The 18,761-nt window shown below is 42.8% G+C and overlaps 1 protein-coding gene across 23 annotated transcripts in view; it reads right to left on the bottom strand.

Annotated features, from left to right (window-relative positions):
- Window positions 1-18,761, bottom strand: part of EPB41L3 (erythrocyte membrane protein band 4.1 like 3) — a 332,589-nt gene that overhangs the window by 69,519 nt on the left and 244,309 nt on the right. For 19 of the 23 annotated variants that reach the window (XM_077492490.1, XM_077492492.1, XM_077492489.1 and 16 more), the window contains exons 10-12: window positions 18,401-18,498; window positions 15,598-15,773; window positions 4,398-4,618 (exon numbers count right to left, since the gene is read on the bottom strand). In XM_077492490.1, the coding sequence (XP_077348616.1) occupies window positions 4,398-4,618; window positions 15,598-15,773; window positions 18,401-18,498 (495 nt within the window). The remainder of the gene's footprint in view (window positions 1-4,397; window positions 4,619-15,597; window positions 15,774-18,400; window positions 18,499-18,761) is intronic. The other 4 variants (XM_077492493.1, XM_077492498.1, XM_077492502.1 and 1 more) reach the window with 1 other exon arrangement.

Raw genomic sequence — 18,761 nt, 5'->3', positions numbered from 1 at the left:
CACAGTTGACTGTAGAAAATAATTCTCTCAATCACGTATTTCCGAGGATGACATTTTTTGGCTTCACACCAAGCAATATAAGTCTTCCAAACCTTATGATATATCTTCCAAGTGACAGCTTTTCTAGCATTCACTAGGGTAGACACCACTGGTCCTGAGATGCCTTTAACACCCTGGATTGAATAGTTAATAATTCCATGCCATCAAATTTAGAGACAGTAAATGGAGAGGAATATAGGACCTTGAGACAGTAGATTGAGGTGACGTGGAAGCGTCCATGGCCCATCTATGGTCAGTCTCACAATCTCCGGGAACCAGGGGCTTCTGGGCCAGGCTGGTGCCCCCAGAATGACTGGAACCCCCTTTCTCCGAATCCTGTGCAACAAATGTGGAAGAAGAGGGATCGGAGGTAAAGCATAAACCAGAGTGTACTGGCTCCATGGAACTACCAGGGCATCTGCTCTGATTGCCAGAGGATCTCTTGTTTGGCACACAAACTGCTGTCGCTTGTTGTTGAACCTGGGTCGACCTCTGGCCATCCCCAATGCTGACAGATTTCCTGGAACACCCCTGGGTGTAGGGACCATTCCCCCGGGCAAATCTGCTGGTGGCTGAGATAATCTGCCTTCCAGTTCTCTACTCCTAGGATATGGAATGCATATGTCCCTCTGCCCCGGCTAGTATGTGGTTCACCTCCTTCAGAGCTGAACGACTCCCGGTACCGCCTAGGTGGTTTATATAGGCCACTGCAGTGGCATTGTCAGACTGAACCCTGATAGGGCAGTCCTGGGGCGCCACTGTCCATGACCATAGGGCCAGTCATACTACCCGTAATTCCAGGACGTTGATGGGCAGGATCTGTTCTGTCCCTGACCATTTCCCTTGAGCTGTGAGCCCCTCTAGGGTTGCTCCCCAGCCTGAGAGACTGGCATCTGTAGTCAGTACTCTCCAAGTTACCAGGAGGAAAGATTTAACCTTTCGCAGGTTCTGATCCTGGAACCACCAGGTTAAGCTTAAGCTTGCCCTAGGAGATGACATTGGATAATCCAGGCCTGGAATAGAACTAGGCATAGGGCACATCCTTGGAGGATACCATCCTCCCTAGAAGGCTCATATAGAGCCGAATGAAGGGTTGTCCGGTGCCCTTTATTCTTCAAGGGACAGATCCTTGCGGGTGGCAAGAATACCCTTGCTTGGACCATGCATCTAGGATCAGACCTAAATAATTTAGACATCGAGCTGGTTTCAAGGCTGACTTTTTGCTATTTCTGATCCAGGCTAAGCTTGTCAAATACCAAACTGTGCATGTTATGCTCTGTTCTAGAGCCTGTAATGAGTGATCTCTGAGCAGGAGGTTGTCCAGATACCCGAGCACCAGGATCCCTATGGCGCTTAAAAAGACCCAGTACTGGTGCTAGGACCTTTGTGAACACCCGGGGAGCTGTAGCAAGGGTAGGGCCACAAACAGAAAATTATGTTCCTCTACTGCAAATCGCAGGAACCTCCGATGAGGCTGAAAGATACAAGTAAATGAGCGTCTTTTATATCGATGGAGGCTAGAAAAACTCCCATCTGGAGCGAGGCTACAATTAAGTGGACAGACTCCAACCGAAAGGACTGGATTAGTAGATGCTGGTTCAGGGATCTTAGGCCCAAAAATGGGCCTTGTGACCCAGTTTGGTTTTTAAACCATAAAACAGGTTCGCTCTTTCAGATACAGGAACCTGTACAATTACTCCTTGATTCACTAAATGATGTAGTGCCTGAAGCAATAAGTCTATTTTTGGAGGATCCGAGGGAACGCTGGATCTTAAAAACCTCTGAGGGGGGAACCCCCCCGCAATTCCACTTGTAACCGAGGGATATAATTGAGGTGACCCACTCGTCCTGAATTATCATTGTCCAAATGTCCGCAAAGTGCAGCAGCCTTCCCCCCACCCGATGGAGTGGGGGCTACCCTCAAAAGGAGGGCTTGATGCTGGGTTTATAAGAATTTTGGACCCAGGGCTTTTTCTGGCCCTAGCGCCCTGTTGGCGGCGGAATTGCCTTGGTGCTGTGACATTTGAAGAAACGATCCCTGAAGTTTTAAAAATGAGGGATGCCTGATGCTTTTCTTCACAGGAAGTAGAAAACTCTTCCCTCCATAAATCATTTGGATATATTCGTCCAAATGATCACCAAAATAAATGTTCCCCATGAAAAGGGAAACCCGCCAATAACTTTTCACAAGGAAGCTCAGCTGACCAGTTCTTAAGCCACAAAAGTCTGCATATGTACAGACGAGCTGCAAATGAGAAACCTGCTGTATTAAATACTTTTAAGGCCATTTGACCTGATCCTTTATGGACTGGCAGATATCAATTGCTGCAACAGCTGGCTGAATAGCTGAACTAGCGAAAGAAAAGATAGCCTTTAAGGACTCCAATTTCTTGTCAACTGGGTCTTTCAAGCCCTGTGGGTTATTTACCGGACTAGTTAAGTTCTTGTTTAAGGAAGAGACTGCTGCATCTATGGCTGGCATGCTACCTTTTTTAACAAACTTTTCAACCGTGGGATATAAAAAGGGAAAACCTCTTAAGAGGAACAAAATCCTGTCAAGATGTTCCCAATCAACATACACCGCCTGTTTCAGCAGGGGGTGTGTAGGAGAAAAGCCTGTGTAACTTGAAGAGGCCTCAGTGATCCCAGGAGGACCAGGGGGGCTCAATAAACTCTGCAAGAGGCAACTTAAAGGCAGAACGAACCATTTCGATCAGAGTCAGGATGAAAAGCCTCTGCGACTGAGACATTCACCTGGAGATGAAGTATAATCCAGCAGGTAATGAATATTAGCCTGACTGTGTCCCATGATGTATGAAAAAGAAATATTTTTTTGTAAATGCAATGGGTAAAATGCATACAAACTGCAATTTTTCCTCAGTCCAACATTTTGTAAATGGTATTCACTAGTCGTTCTAGTCAACTATAGATGACTGTTACCAAGATAAAAAAAAAAAAAAAAAATTGTTTAAAGCAAAGTCCGCTTTGCGATTTTTACATACAGGTAAGCTTATAATAAAGCTTAACTGCAGGTAAGATTATCTTCCAAAATGTGCACCGTTTAGATCAGGGGGTCTCCAACTTATGGCCCTCCAGTTGTTCAGGAACTACAATCCCCATCATGCCTAGTCATGTCTGAATGTCATAGTTTTACAATGACTCATGGGACTTGTAGTTTTGCAACAGCTGGAGGGCCGTAGTTTGGAGATCCCTTCTTTAGGAGAATTTCACTCTTTTGGCAGCTGGTGACGTCACACCCGCCATGTTCCGTGTGACATCCCGGATTAGCCAATTTAGCTGTCGGAGCCCATAAACCCTGAAGGAAACCCCGTAAACCCTGAAGGAAGAACAGGTGAAGATGGAAGCCCTGTCAGCGGTGACAGCGCACCGCTGGAGGGCTTTGTTCTTGGGCATTTCATAATGTGCTAGTATGTGATGTATTCTAGCACATTATGCAATTGCCTTGCAGGGGATTTTTTTTTGTGTGTGTTATGGCTGCAGTTTACTAACGCTTTAAATCATCTTATACCCAAGAATTTTGTGTGTGTGTGTGTGTGTGTGTGTGTGTGTGTGTGTGTGTGTGTGTGTGTGTGTGTGTGTGTGTGTATATATATATATATATATATATATATATATATATATATATAATTTTAGTAAAATAAAGGCTTCAGAGTACCTAGCATGGTGCAGGATTTCATTTTCATGTGCAAACTTACAGCCATCAGTGAATTACGCAAAACAGCACAGCACTACATGAAAGTTATATAATAGGAGAATACTATAAAGGGACTTTAACTTTGTTTTCCCATTTTGCACAAAATATATATCCTATTCATGTGTTACCTTCCAATTCAAGCTATAAAGACTTCGTAAGAAAGTTTCATAAAAGGTATATTCTCTCAGTAAGGTAATACACAACACATGATGCTAAGGGGTTGATTTACTTAAGTCAAATAGGCTGTTCACTTTTCAAGGGAATTTACCCCAGAGCTTAGTGAATGTGGTGAACATTTGCAAAGAATGCCTAATCACATGCATAAAACAAAAAAATAAAAAATTTATCTTGAACACGATTTGATGATGGAAGTCAGCAGAGCTACACCCCATTCACTAAGCTCTAGGACTAAAGTCCCTTGCAAAGTGCAAACTAACTTGTAAAGTGAACAGCCTATTTGATTTGAGCAAATCAAATATTGCGCTTTGTGTGGGTTGTCCTTTACAAGTTACAATAAGGACCTTCTAAAAATATGGGGTTAAGGTCCCTTTAAAATGGTGTAAGCACAATGTCCACAAGCATTCTGAACAGAATAATAATGCAGTTTAATATGACAGCTCAGTTGAAAGCAAATGGTATTTACCTTTGTCTCATGTCGAATGGTGGTCACAGTAGTGGTGATTTCTATTTTCTTTTTCTTTTCTTCCGCCTCATCTTTTTCTTCTTCCACCTTTTTTTCAGGTGTTACCGTTGTGATCAAATTGGTCTGAGACACACCCTTTGCTGTGATGTATGGGCCAGTGCCCACCTCTGTGGCAGACACAGAATCCTTCATGTACATGTCATGGTTTTCATTCACTGATGCTAAAAGCAAACATGATATTTGGGAAAAAGTAACTGAGTATGGGATGGTCTGTTAAGAGCAACACAAAAGGATTGATAATGCAGTTTGAAAAACAGATGAAAAAGCAACAAAGCCATCACCAAATCATTGTCACTATTATCACTGCCCAAGGAGTGAATTATTCGGCAGTAATCACAATTCTCTTTAAAAAATGACATAAGCAATGTTAAATTAACAAATGAAGGCGCATGTCCATATCCTACAGAACATGTATGCTGTATTTTAACACTGTGTACAGGTTCTTGTTACATGTTATGCAGGGTAATGTCATTATGGACAGACCACATGCATGCACACTGCACAACTGACCAGGAAAAATACTGCACTATTTGCTTGTTCAGCTTTATGGGAGACATGTCCTTAATAGAAAAACAAAGAAGAGCAGTGTGATAATGCGATTTGTCCATGACAAGGTTGGAAACGCGAGAAGGGGAGCAGTGGGGTGGTAAACTGCTCCCAAATGAAGGCCTGCAAATCATTTGGCAAGTAAAACTGTTCACATACAGTAATGTACAAAAATTTTAGTCAGGTGACAAGAAATGCTGTAAAGTAAGAATGCTTTCATATTATATATTTTAATTGTTTATTTTTTTCTCAATTTAAAAAATGCAGTCAGAGCAGAAGAAACATCCAAATCAAATTATTCTTTAGTGTGACTATCCTTTGACTTTAAACCAGTAACAGTTCTTACACTCACACATTTTGTACACTTGCATAAAGTAAGGGATTTTGCAGGATTAGAGTCAGGTATTGTATTAAATATACAAAGCAGGTGCTAACGATCATCAATTTTATAGGTCTATTGAAACAGTCATTAACTAAAACAGATGTGTAGGAAGATTAAAACTTGGCGAGGTACAGCAAAACTCCGCTACTAAAGTGAGGCTGTGGAAGACCTTTCATGTCACAGGGCATCCACCATGGCAAGACTGAGCACAGCATCAAGGTAGTTATACTGCATCAGCGAGGCCTCTCCCAGACAAAGATTCAAAGCAGACTTGAGTTTCAAGATATGCTGTTCAAGCTCTTTCAATTCAAGTACAAAAAATGGGCAAAAAATGGGCAATGTTGAGAACCTTAGATGCAGTGGTCGGCCAAGGAAATGTAATGCAGCAGATGAAAGACACATCATGCTCATTTAATATCTAGCAGTGCCAGCAGCAAAGTACTGGCAGAAACCAGTGAGACCCAGGTACAGAGAAGTCTATCCAGAAGTGGCCTTCATGGAAGAATTGGGGCTAAAAAGCCATACCACCAACATAGACACAAGGCTAAGCAACTCAACTATGCACAAAAACATAGGAACCAGGGTGCAGAAAAACGACAGCAGGTGCTCTGGATTGATGTGTCAAAATTTGAAATATTTGGCTGTAGCAAGACACACTTGTACACCGCAAGGCTGGAGAACGGTACAATAATAATGAGTATCTGCAGGCAACAGTGAAGCATGGTGAAGGTTGCAAGTTTGGGGTTGCATTTCTACAAATGGAGTTGTAGATTTGGTCAGGATCAATGGTGTCCTCAATGCTGAGAAATACAGACAGATACTTATCCATCATGCCATACCATCAAGGAGGCATGTGATTGCTCCCAATTGTATTCTGCAGCAGGACAACAATCCAAAACAAACATACAGCCAATGTCATTAAAGCAGTAGTAAAGTTAAAAAAAAAAATAGTCTGGTCCGCCTGCAAGTTAATGGCATAATGTGCTAGTATGTGTTGCATACTACCACATTATGAAAGACTTACCTGCATAACAAAGCCCTCACTGCTGACAGGGCTTCCATCTTCACCCAGCCTTCCTTCTAGGTAGAAAAGATCCTGTCGTGTGAATGGCTGAGCCGCGAGAATGTCACTCCCGTGCATATACACAAGGGTCACGGATGCGGCACAGAGCTCTGGACTGGTGGCACATTCACTGTGCCCTCAATTCAGAGCGCAGTGTGCATGTACTAGTGATATCACCATCTGCAAAACATGCGAATATCTCCTAAAAACAGTGCATGTTTAGGACATATTCATTTTAGCTACAGGTAAGCTTCATTATAAACTTACCTGTAGGTAAAAATGGCAAAGCAGGGTTCACCAACGGCTTTAAGAACCATCTTCAGCATAAAGAAAAAAAAGTCCTGGAAGTGATGGCTTGGCCCTTTACAGAGCCCTGATCTCAACATCATTAGTTTGCGATTACACGAAGAGACAGAAGGATTTGGAGGTAACCTACATTCACAGAAGAGCTGTGGTTAGTTCTCCAAAATTATTGGTACAGTCTACGTGCAGAGTACCTTCAAAAACTGCGTGCAAGTGTACCTAGAAGAATTGATGCCGATTTCAAGTGCAAATGGTGGTCATGCCACATATTGATCTGATTTGGATTTCTCTTCTGTTCACTTTCCATTTTGTTAATTGATAAAAATAAATGCTTCTATTTATGAAAGCAGTCCTAATTTACAGCATTTTTCACATTTTTTGGGCAAACATTTGCACAGTACTGTATATGTATAATTCATGGTTGGCCTGGAAATGTGCTCTGAGCAACAGACATAGGTAAAGCAGAGAAGACTACCTAGACTAGATGATGCTTCCAATATGACTTTCACACGACTCTCAAATTTCTGACAACACTCTGTATTTACCAAAAGTTACAACTATGGTGATGAATGTGACTATTCCCAGCTTGCCTTGCTCAGCAATGGAACACAAAGCAAGTGGAAGTAACAGAAAGAGTCAAGGACTTCCTGATGCCCCTACAGTATGTCACCTTAAAGCGGAAGTAAACCCTTCTATCGTTTTCAGTCAAGGAAGCCGCCATCTTGGCCTCTAATGATTCTTCAACTGCCATAATGCTGCACATGTGATCAGTTATGAAACCAGACATTGGTTGGTTTGAAAGATTGGTTGAGAGCACAACCAATGTGAAAGTTAGCATTTCCGGCATGCCGGGAATGTAGGTGTTTTTCGAAACTGGGTTTACTCCCGCTTTAAGTACATTATATGGCCCTAAATCCTTGAAATTATTGAGTTCAGGTGTTTCCAGTACTGTTAATTCTCCAGCGTACAAACCCATTTAGACACTTGTTCACTTCCAACCCTGTGGCAACAGTTTGAGGAAGACTCTTACAATATTCCAGTATGACTGCAGGGGTTGATTTACTAAAAGTGCAAAATCTGGTGCAACTGTGCATTTTTTCTATGCAGAGCTACACCAGATTTTGCACACTCTACTTTGAGTAAATCAACCCCTGTGTCTCTGTGTACAAAGCCAATTCCATAAAGACATAAAAAGCTTGGATTGGAGAACTCCAGATGCCTTGAAGCCTACTGAATATTAATGGGACAAATTGCAAGTCAGGTCTTCGAATCAATCAGTACCTGACCTCACAAATGCTGTTTTGGCAGACATTTTCACCAAATCCAAAATCTTTTAAGAAGCCATATCAGAGGAGTGGAGGGTGTTATAGCTGCAATGAGGAAGTCAACTCCACATTACTGCCCATGATTTGGAAAGGGATGTCCAACAAGCTGATATAGTTGTGAAGGTTAGGTGTCCACAAACATTTAGCTATCAAGTGTAAGTGCTTATGTTACATGATATGTACATGCCACGTGATCAGTAAAAACCGAGATAATATTCTAAAATATACAAAATGAAACCCCAAAGCCAATTGATGCTGCCTAACTTGCTCTTCCCTGTTACATAGCTCAAAAGTTGCTTAAAAAAAATGCTTATAAAAAACAAGTATTAATCTTTAAAGTGTTACATAAAAAGGCGCCAATTCTATTTTGCACCTTGCAAATGCTAGTTGATAATTCCATGCATTACACATTTTAGGCTATATACCTGTTGGGCAGAAATATGTTTAGAAAGTTAATGATCAAATTTCACAGAGAAGATTTACGCAACAGACCTGCAATCTTATTTCTGTAGAATACTTTATCAGATTGTAACTATCTTTATTATTATGGCAGGATTGCTGTTAATTATAAATAAAATGACTTATTGAAAGACTAATGATGTCTGACTTGTAAAAAAAAAAAAAAAAAAAAAAAAAAAAAGAAGAAGAGCAACAACAGCGCAAGGGCATTCGTATGGGCAGAACCAGGCCATAGTTGCTAAGCAACAACTTTCTATGCACATGCAGAGAAAGATATACCAAAATCACAGCAGGATAACAACAATGACTAGCATCAAGCTCATACAGGGAAGGTGTCACCACCAGGATTACAAGCTTTTTCTCTCCTTTGGTTTGCAGCTATTTTCACAACTGAAATTATAGCTCATCAATGATAGCCACCGTTACAACAGCACAAGATCTATCTTGTTCTTTAGGGGAAAAAAGTTGGAAACTTTTATGTACTTTAGGCAAAGGATTGACACAGCAATGACATGTAGCATGTTAAACGGCAACTAACCATTACTTACACACTGATTTATGTAAACATGTTTTGCAAAATTACTCATGGATAAATATTAACCACTTCCCATCCAGGCCAATTCTGACATTTCTCTCCTGCAAGTAAAATTCCTGATTTTTTTTGCTAGAAAATTACATAGAACCCCCAAATATTATAAATGTTTTTTAAGCAAAGACCCTAGAGAATACAATGGCGGTCGCTGCAACTTTTTATCTCGCATGGTATTTGTGCAACATTTTTTGGGGGGGAAAAAGAAACAGTTTCATGCTTTAAAAAACAAACATTAAAGTTATCCCAATTTTTTTACATAATGTGAAAGATGAAGTTACGCTGAGTAAATAGATACCCAACATGTCACGCCTCAAAATTGCACACCCTAGTGGAATGGCGCCAAACTTCGGTACTTAAAAATCCCCATAAGCGAAGATTTAAAATGTTTTACTGGTTACATGTTTTGATTTACAGAGGAGGTCTAGGGCTAGAATTATTGCTCTCGCTCGAACGTTCGCGGCGATACCTCACGTGTGGTTTGAACACAGTTTTTATATGTGGGCGGCACTTACGTATGCATTCGCTTCTGCGTGCAAACACTCGGGGACAGCTTTAAATATTTTTTTTTTTTATTAATTTAACTTTTTAGTTTGACACTTTAAAAAAAAAAAAAAAAATGATCACTTTTATTCCTATTACAAGGAATGTAAACATCCCTTGTAATAGGAATATCACATGATCGGTCCTCTTAGACCAGTGGAACCGGAGTTGAAAACAGGAGATTATAACAGGGGTCAAAATACCTGTGTAGTGCATGTACCTGAGTGTTGTCAGAGTAGTGTGTGTGTGTGTGTGTGTGTGTGTGTGTGTGTGTGTGTGTGTGTGTGTGTGTGTGTGTGTGTGTGTGTGTGTGTGTGTATCGTTAGTACTTGTGTATTGCGAGTGCACGTAGCTCTGCGAGTACCTGTGCATTGTCTTGTTGAGTATTAGTGTCAGGAAGCTAGTCGTTCGGTAATTTGGACAGGGTATAATCCCCAATCCTCATTAAATTTAATAGGTACGATGCTCTGCAGGTGTGGAGAGGTGACTCGTTGTACATCTTGCAGCATGAATACATTCCTTGATCATCCGATCAATGGTGAATACTGCTGTGCAAAATTTAAGCACATAGTTTCCCTGGAAGCCCAGGTTCTGAATCTGGGGAAGCAACTGTCAGCACTGAGAAGTCCCTCCATACTAAAGGAGAGCCAGGAATATACAAGGCAGGTGCCAGCTGGGGCCAGCACAGAGGCAGGGGGAGATAAAGAGGTGAAGGCACTAGCAAAGAGTAGATGGGTGACAGTCAGGAAGGGTAGAGGGGGAAGTGCCAGGTCTGGAGAATCCCAAAAAGTACGCTCCATTGAGTGACATTAGTGAAACCAGTCAGGGACCAGCACTGCTGGAGCTGAGGGACTCTCCTAGCTTCCGGGGGAAGAACTCCTCCAGTGAGAGTGGGGGGGAAAGCAAAGGGAAGAGAGACAGGTTCTGGTGGTAGGGGACTCAATTCAATTCTCTCCGACAAAGTCAGAGGTAGATGGTGTGTCCTAAAGAACGATTTTAGGGACTTAGGAGCTAACTTGAGGAAAAGGACCCCCAAGGTAGTATTCTCAGGAATACTACCGGTACATCGAGCCACACCAGAAAGGCAAAGGCAGATTAGGGAAGTAAACAAGTGGCTGAAGAGCTGGTGTAGTAAGGAGGGGTTTGGGTTGCTGGAGAACTGGGCCGACTTCTCAGTCGATAACTGGTACTATAGAAGGTACGGACTGCACCTAAATGAGGAGGGTGCAGATCAATGAAGATGGCCAAAATGTTAGAGGGTAGTATTGAGGGCATTAGTGGTAGGCTGACCAAAGCACATAAACCCAAGGTAAGTATAGTAGCAAGTCCTAGTTGCAATCTCAGAACACCCAATAAGAGGATAATATGTGACTGGTCTAAACTACATGGCATGTTCAATGCCAGGAGCCTGGCGGCCAAGATGGGTGAACTAGAGATACTGTTGTACAAGCAGGATTTAAATTGTGGGAATCTCAGAGACCTGGTTCAACAGCTCTCATGATTGGCTGGCAAACATTCAAGGGTATACTCTTTATCGCAAGGATAGAGAGGGTAAAAAAAAAGGGGAGGGGTATGCCTATATATCAAGAATAATGTACGAGTGAATGTGAGAGATGACCTCACTAATGCCGCGTACACACGTAGCGGACTATCCGGCGGACTGTTCGCCGGACTTTCCGAACGGGCTACTTGCCCACACACGGCACTTTTTCAGCGGACTAATATGGCGGACTAAGTCCGCCGTACTATCCGCCGCACTTTTGAAATAAACGGACTCGCCCACACACGTGGAGGAAAGGTTGTCCATACCAGGTAGGCGGGGCCCGCGAAGGAGACGTCGCTGGCCCTGCCACCTGGTATGAACTTAAAGGGGAACCCCAACACCGGAAAAAAAATCAGCGTGGGGGTCCCCCCAGGGTCCACATCAGACCCTTGTCCGAGCACGCTACCCGGCTGGCCTGGAAAGGGGGGGGACAAGCGAGCGCCCCCCCCACCCCAAAGCACCTTGTCCCCACATTGATGAGGACAAGGGCCTTTTTCCGACAACCCTGGCCGTTGGTTGTTGGGGTCTGCGGGCGGGGGGCTTATGAGAATCCGGGAGCCCCCTTTAATAAGGGGGCCCCCGGATACCGGCCCCCCACCCTATGAGAATGAATATGTGGTACAATGTACCCCTACCCATTCACCTGTAAAATAAAGTAAAAAAAAAAACGCAACACACAAGGGTTAAAATAGTTTATTGCACAGCTCCGGGGGTCTTCCGTCTTCGGGGGTCGCCGGACTCCTCCGCTATCTTCTTCTAGCTCTTTTACTAGTGGAGGAGCCCGGCTTTCTTCCTCGCCGCCCCCTCTTCTTCTGACTTCGGGGGTCTTGTCCCCCTCTTCGGTTCTTCTGCCGGGCCACCGCGCCTTCTTCTAGCTCTTTTACAGGTGGTGGCCCGGTCTTCTGTCGCCGCTGTCGTCACCGCCTTCTCTTCTTCTTCACATGTTGCCTCGTCGCGTTCTCCGCTCACAATGGCTCAGACGCGATGCACGGTGACTTATATAGGGACATCAACGGATGATGCTGGGACTGTGACATCATAACAGACGGGGACATCATCCGGTGATGTCCCTATATAAGTCGCGTCGGAGCCATTGTGAGCGGAGGACATGATGAGGCAACATCTGAAGAAGAAGAGATGAACAGAAGGCGGTGATGACAGCGGCGACAGAAGACCGGGCCACCGCCTGTAAAAGAGCTAGAAGAAGGCGCGGTGGCCCGGCAGAAGAACCAAAGAGGGGGACAAGACCCCCGAAGTCGGAAGAAGAGGGCGGCGGCGAGGAAGAAAGCCGGGCTCCTCCGCTAGCAAAAGAGCTAGCAGAAGATAGCGGAGGAGTCCGGCAAGAAGACCCCGAAAGACGGAAGACCCCCGGAGCTGTACAATAAACAATTTTATCTTGTGTTTTTTTTTTTTTTACTTTATTTTACAGGTGAATGGGTAGGGGTACATTGTACCCCATACTCATTCACATATGGTGGGGGGCCGGTATCCGGGGGGCCCCCTTATTAAAGGGGGCTCCCGGATTCCGATAAGCCCCCCGCCCGCAGACCCCGACAACCAACGGCCAGGGTTGTCGGGAAGAGGCCCTTGTCCTCTTCAACATGGGGACAAAGTGCTTTGGGGTGGGGGGGCCACGCGGCCCCCCCTTCCCCAAGGCACCCCCCATGTTGAGGGCACGCGGCCTGGTACGGCTCAGGGGGGGGGGGGGGGGCGCTCGCTCATCCCCCCCTTTCCTGGCCGGCTGGGTAGCATGCTCGGACAAGGGTCTGATGTGGACCCTGGGGGGGGACCCCACGCCGATTTTTTCGGCGTTGGGGTTCCCCTTTAAGTCCATACCAGGTGACGGGGCCAGCGACGCCTCCTTTGCGGAGGCTATACACGGGGGGATTGTCCGGCGGACTTGAGTTTGCCGGACTTTTCCACCCGATTGTTTGATCATGTGTACGTGGCATAAGGGAGCTAGGGAGGAGGTGGAATCCTTATGGCTAGAGCTCCAAAGCGATGAAGCTAAGGGGAAAGCAATACTTGGAGTATGCTACAGGCCCCTTAACCTAAGGGAGGAATGGTCAGGGGTGGGTAGTGGGGTCCCCCAGGGTTCTGTGCTGGGACCAATCCTATTTAGTTTGTTCATAAATGACCTGGAGGTTGGGGTAAACAGTTCAATCTCTGTATTTGCGGACAATACTAAGCTAAGCAGGGCAATAACTTCTCCACAGGATGTGGAAACCTTGCAAAAAAGATCTGAACAAATTAATAGGGTGGGCAACTACATATTCAATATAGAACAATGTAAAATAATGCATTGGGGTGGCAAAAATATGAATGCAATCTATACACTGGGGGGAGAACCTCTGGGGAAATCTAGGATGGAAAAGGACCTGGGGGTCCTAGTAGATGATAGGCTCAGCAATGGCATGCAATGCCAAGCTGCTGCTAACAAAGCAAACAGAATATTGGCATGCAGTAAAAAGGGGATCAACTCCAGGACATAAAATGATAATTCTACAGCTCTACAAGACTCTGGTCCGGCCGCACCTAGAGTATGCTGTCCAGTTCTGGGCACCAGTCCTCAGGAAGGATGTACTGGAAATGGAGCGAGTAAAAAGAAAGGCAACAAAGCTAATAAAGGGTCTGGAGGATATTCGTTATGAGGAAAGGGAGGAAAGGTTGCGAGCACTGAACTCATTCTCTCTGGAGAAGAGACACTTAAGAGGGGATATGATTTCAATATACAAATACCATACTGGTGATTATATAATAGGGATAAAACGTTTCGCAGAAGGGAGTTTAACAAGACTCGTGGCCACTCATTAAAATTAGAAGAAAATAGGTTTAACCTTTAACTACGTAGAGGGTTCTTTACTGTAAGAGCAGCAAGGATGTGGAATTCCCTTCCACAGGCGGTGGTCTCAGTGGGGGGGCATTGATAGTTTTAAGGAACTATTAGATAAGCACCTGAACAATGTAATACTGACATATAATCACACACATGGGTTGGACTTGATGGACTTGTGTCTTTTTTCAACCTCGCCTACTATGTAACTATATGTACATATGTAACTCTTTACAGTGAGATAAGAGCCCACATCTCACCTCAAGGCTGGGAAGCCTGAAATAAAAAAATTATGAAAAAAACGATCTCAGCTTCTCAGCCATTTGTTTGAATGCAGAGGCCGGGCGTGACGTCATAACATCGCTTCTGGCCTCCGAACGATCACAGAGACTCTCTATGGTCACCATCTGGGGCCTGGCGGATCCTGTCTCTGACTCACAGATAAAATCGGTGAGTCGATAGAAGCACCGGAGCCCTACTGGGTCTTTTGTTGCCAAAACGAATATAAGAACTGGGCTTATTTTCAGGGGAACACAGTAATGATTTAAACTGTGATTTAAACTGATTTAAACTGTGATTTAAATTGACTTGATTATTTATCAGTGTATAACACGCACAGGCGTATAACATACACATTAATTTTAAGAGGGAAGTTTCAGGAAAAAAACTAATTTTAAATAAGGAACTTTGAAGCAAAATAAGGGTCAGTGCTCATCTGCAACCTCATCATTGCCATCAATGCAGCCAGATCAATGTCCATCTGCAGCCTCACAAGTGCCATCAATGCAGCCTCATCAGTCCACATCAATGCAACCTCACCATTGCCATCAATGCAGCATCCTCACGATTGCCATTAGGGCAGCCTGATCTATGCCCATCTGGAGCCATTTAGTGAGAATCTCCTATGATAGACAGAACGCTGGTCTAATGGCGGCCCAGGAGATGGGACTTCCTATTACAGAGGCTGCCAAGTAAACAGATTCTCACTGTATGTAATCTGATGGCGCTTGTCCTGTCCACTCAGAGGCAGCTAAAATTGAAGTATTGGCGTATAACACGCACACGCTATTTGCACCCAATTTTCATGGTGAAAAAGTGAGTGTTATACACCAATAAATACAGTAAGTCACAGCCCCCCTGCGGACATGTGAATAGAATAGCTATTTTTTGCAGCAAACTGACATTTACATTTTTTAGGTGACTGACAGTCTCTCTAGGAGTTTGTACTGTATCAATTAATACACCAGCAAGAATTCCAGAAAGACTAAAAAAATTGATAAATCAGATCTTCTCAGCATTCAATACATACAAATTACAGGAGAAGAATCTGAAAGCCATTGCAGCACAAAGCTAGGTGTGGGAGTTATGTGTGGGTGTCCTTCCATTATTTCATTGTGATACTGTCACACCAAGCAGGAGACCTTTTTTAAAGTCGGAACAGCTGCTAACTTTCTACTTCTAAATTATAATGTGCATTAGCAAATGCCTTGTCTTCTTTTCAAGATCACAGTTTAAGAAAGGAACTGCGCATTAAAAGGTGAACAATATTCTTACCCCCATCTAAGCTTCGCGACATTGTATAGCGTTTACTTGAAGAGCGTTCAAAATAGGGTGCAGGCCGATCAATAAGAGCACTTGCCCTTCTTGTCTGAGCTTGTGTCCTCCCACTGTAGCGGAACTTGGACCCTAAGGTGAGGAACTTTTTGGGTGGTGCTTCTGGGGACATCAGCCTATAAAAGTGGATATACAGATATTGCATATTACAAATATATTCAGAAAAATTGTATTAGAAGAACAGCTTTCTAAAGAATTTGAAAGGGCTTGTACTTTATGAAATTGGCATGGACTAGCTTTATATGTAGGGCCATTTAGGACAGTCTGATTGCATTAGGGGTGGGCTTAAAGTGTTACTAAACCCAGTAATATGAAAATAGTTCATCTCTCCACCCCCCCCCACACAGCTCAAATCTTTTTACATTAAAATACTGCCAATATATACCTTTTTGGATGATCTGTATAGCACAGTTACATGATAAACTGCAGCGTTTCTTCAATACTGAGAGTTCAGTAAGAAGATTTTCACTGCAGCCTGTATACACGCCCACATGTGTGATGTCAATATCATGTGACCTGGCTATCTCAGAGAAGAAGAAATTGTTCTCTCCAGCATAAAGAACACAACTGAGCATGTGCTGGTCAGCTACACTGCCCAGTGTTAGCTGGCCTTCCCCAGATAGAGAGTGCAGGAGGGAAGCATATGTGCATACAGGATAAAATAGCCTTTTTACACAATGCAGAGGATTAACCCCTTATGTTCAACAGTGAGTATAACAAGCATGCTATGCTGGATATACAGACTGATTTTACTGTTGTGGGTTTAGTAACCCTTTAAATTCAGATTGTAATATGTGAGATATGTTTATGGTCAAAGAGGTTTGCACTAAATTGCAGCCTTATCTTGATTAAAGCAGAACTAAAAAGCAAAATGTTTTCTTTCATTTTGAATAGAGCTAAAAGAAGGTTATAACCCGTCAGGTTTTTTTTTTCCATGGGCGTCACATTGGGGAGATTTTTCCTTCAATTCCTGTCCCATAGCCAAAACCAGAAGTGAAAGGAAATCCCTCCAAAGTGAGGAAATCCCTGGCTGTCATCAGAACTAGTGCCCCTATTGGAAGATCCCCTTTCTATTCCTGTACTGGGGACAAACAAAAATTTGGGATTTTTTTCGCTTTCACTCTTGATAATAGTAAACAGGAGAAATAGAGAGGGTGAATTTTCCCTAACATCCAAAACTTAAAAAAAAAAAAAAAAAAATGCCTTTAGTTAAACTTTAAAGCCTAGCTGATCTCCAGCATTTTTATCAGACAGAGTAGGAAAAAAAATTCCTTCCAGTTGTTTATTACTGACTGTGACCCCATTGAGAATACTTTCTCCCACATTCTGACATAACTGTAGAACAAATGGAGTGTGGACTAGGGTAAGACAGCAAAGTGAAGACAAAATCTCCCAAATAGGGTTAGAGATGGCAATATAAAATAAAATAAATACCAGATCTAATGCTTTACGGTTCTATCCAAAACAAAATAAAATATTTTTGCTAGAGTTAGGCTTTAATTCTTTGCTTGACCAATAAGAAAACCATACACAAACAATTTGGGGAATTAAATCAAGAAATGTATATGATTTGGTGTCACTGTAAACCGTTCCCTTACAATAGTGTAATGGAAAAACATGCAGATGAATTCTCCCCATAGCAACTTGTTATAAATTACAATTAGTTTAAGCCATTAAAAAAAAAAGTAGAACTTTACACAGTACATAAAAAATCCTGTAACATCACTCTGTGCACTCAACTGAGCATGTAAGTTAATCTTCCAATCACATTGATCAACATATGAAAACTATAAGGCCCATTTGCTGAACTTGAAATAACACTTGCTTTTGGATAAAGAAGGCCTGATTGAATCTCAAATGGGTATAAAGTGCCATCCCTTCAATAGAGAAAAATCTAAATAGATTTAAAAAACTTAAGCTGAATGCAAGAATATCTTCAGCACTCCAAACCAGCCTTTTTCAACCGGGGTGCCTTGAGGTTTCTTCAGGTGTGCCTTGGTAAAATGCCTAAAAATTGATCATAAATTGTATACAAGCCAGCAGGTGGATTAAGCCTGCCTTTTAGCTACACAAAGCCAGGTTATCATTATGCACCATTATGACTTTCTAGACATTGGCATCCTAACAGCCAATGACATCCTCAGTTGATAAGGAGGATGTCTGTCCTCTCCACAGCATCCTTGTTTGACCCGCATCTGCCCCTCTCCCTCAGCACCAAGGTCATATTAGCCGATTGACTGAGAGAAAGTGAGGGAGAAGAGAAACACTGGACATAGTCACTACCAATGTGCAAAAGCGTATTTGCTTTGGAAGAAAAAATCGGCACTAACTTTGGGTGCACTATGTGTGGTGCAAAACGATTAGAATATTAGGGTGCCCCAGAGACTGTCCATAATTTCAAAGCGTTCCTTGAGATTGACTATAATTTTAACATGTCACTGCAAGACATCTGCACTTAAAGAATACAGTAAGCAGACATCCTGCTACGTGTATTTGGGATGCAGATAACATAGGAAAACAAAATCTAAAACAAACAATCAGCAAAAAAATGATTGCTTGAACTTGGGTGATGGCTGAAACTGAAAAACATATTTCTGCTGACTAACGCTACAAAAATAGTAAAGATTATAGACTATACTCGGTAGAAATTACTGTAGACCTCACAACGGATTCAGAAGGTTTTGGTAAAGCCCTACGAGCAGAACGTGGAATATAAAACCTCAAGAAAACGAATGAAACATACCTAAAGAAAGTATGATGTTCAACACACACTTTCCATAAGCGTTTTGCAGCCCGGTGATTTGGCAGCTTAAACCCAATGGTGCTTTCAAACTGTTCAAACTAGAAGGAAATAAAATAGGTTAATGTAAATTCTAAATTAAAATCTATTCTCTTGATATTCCTAAATTCACAAATGTGATGGTCAATTATTACAATGTGAATAAATACAGTAGCTTAAACATTCCATTGAACAGACACAAAAGTAATAAATTAAACTCCCACCTACAATTCTATCCAGAACGGTCAAGGGTATTTTTCACATTCTTCAATGCCTATCAATTTAGTAGAACTAGAAACTGAACTGTGAGAGTAGTAATGGAAAG

Source organism: Lithobates pipiens, unplaced genomic scaffold, assembly GCF_037356315.1.
Source record: "Lithobates pipiens isolate NorthernLeopardFrog02 unplaced genomic scaffold, aLitPip1_a1.2 Scaffold_19, whole genome shotgun sequence".
NCBI lineage: Eukaryota > Metazoa > Chordata > Amphibia > Anura > Ranidae > Lithobates > Lithobates pipiens.
This window is presented reverse-complemented; position numbering and strand designations above follow the sequence as displayed.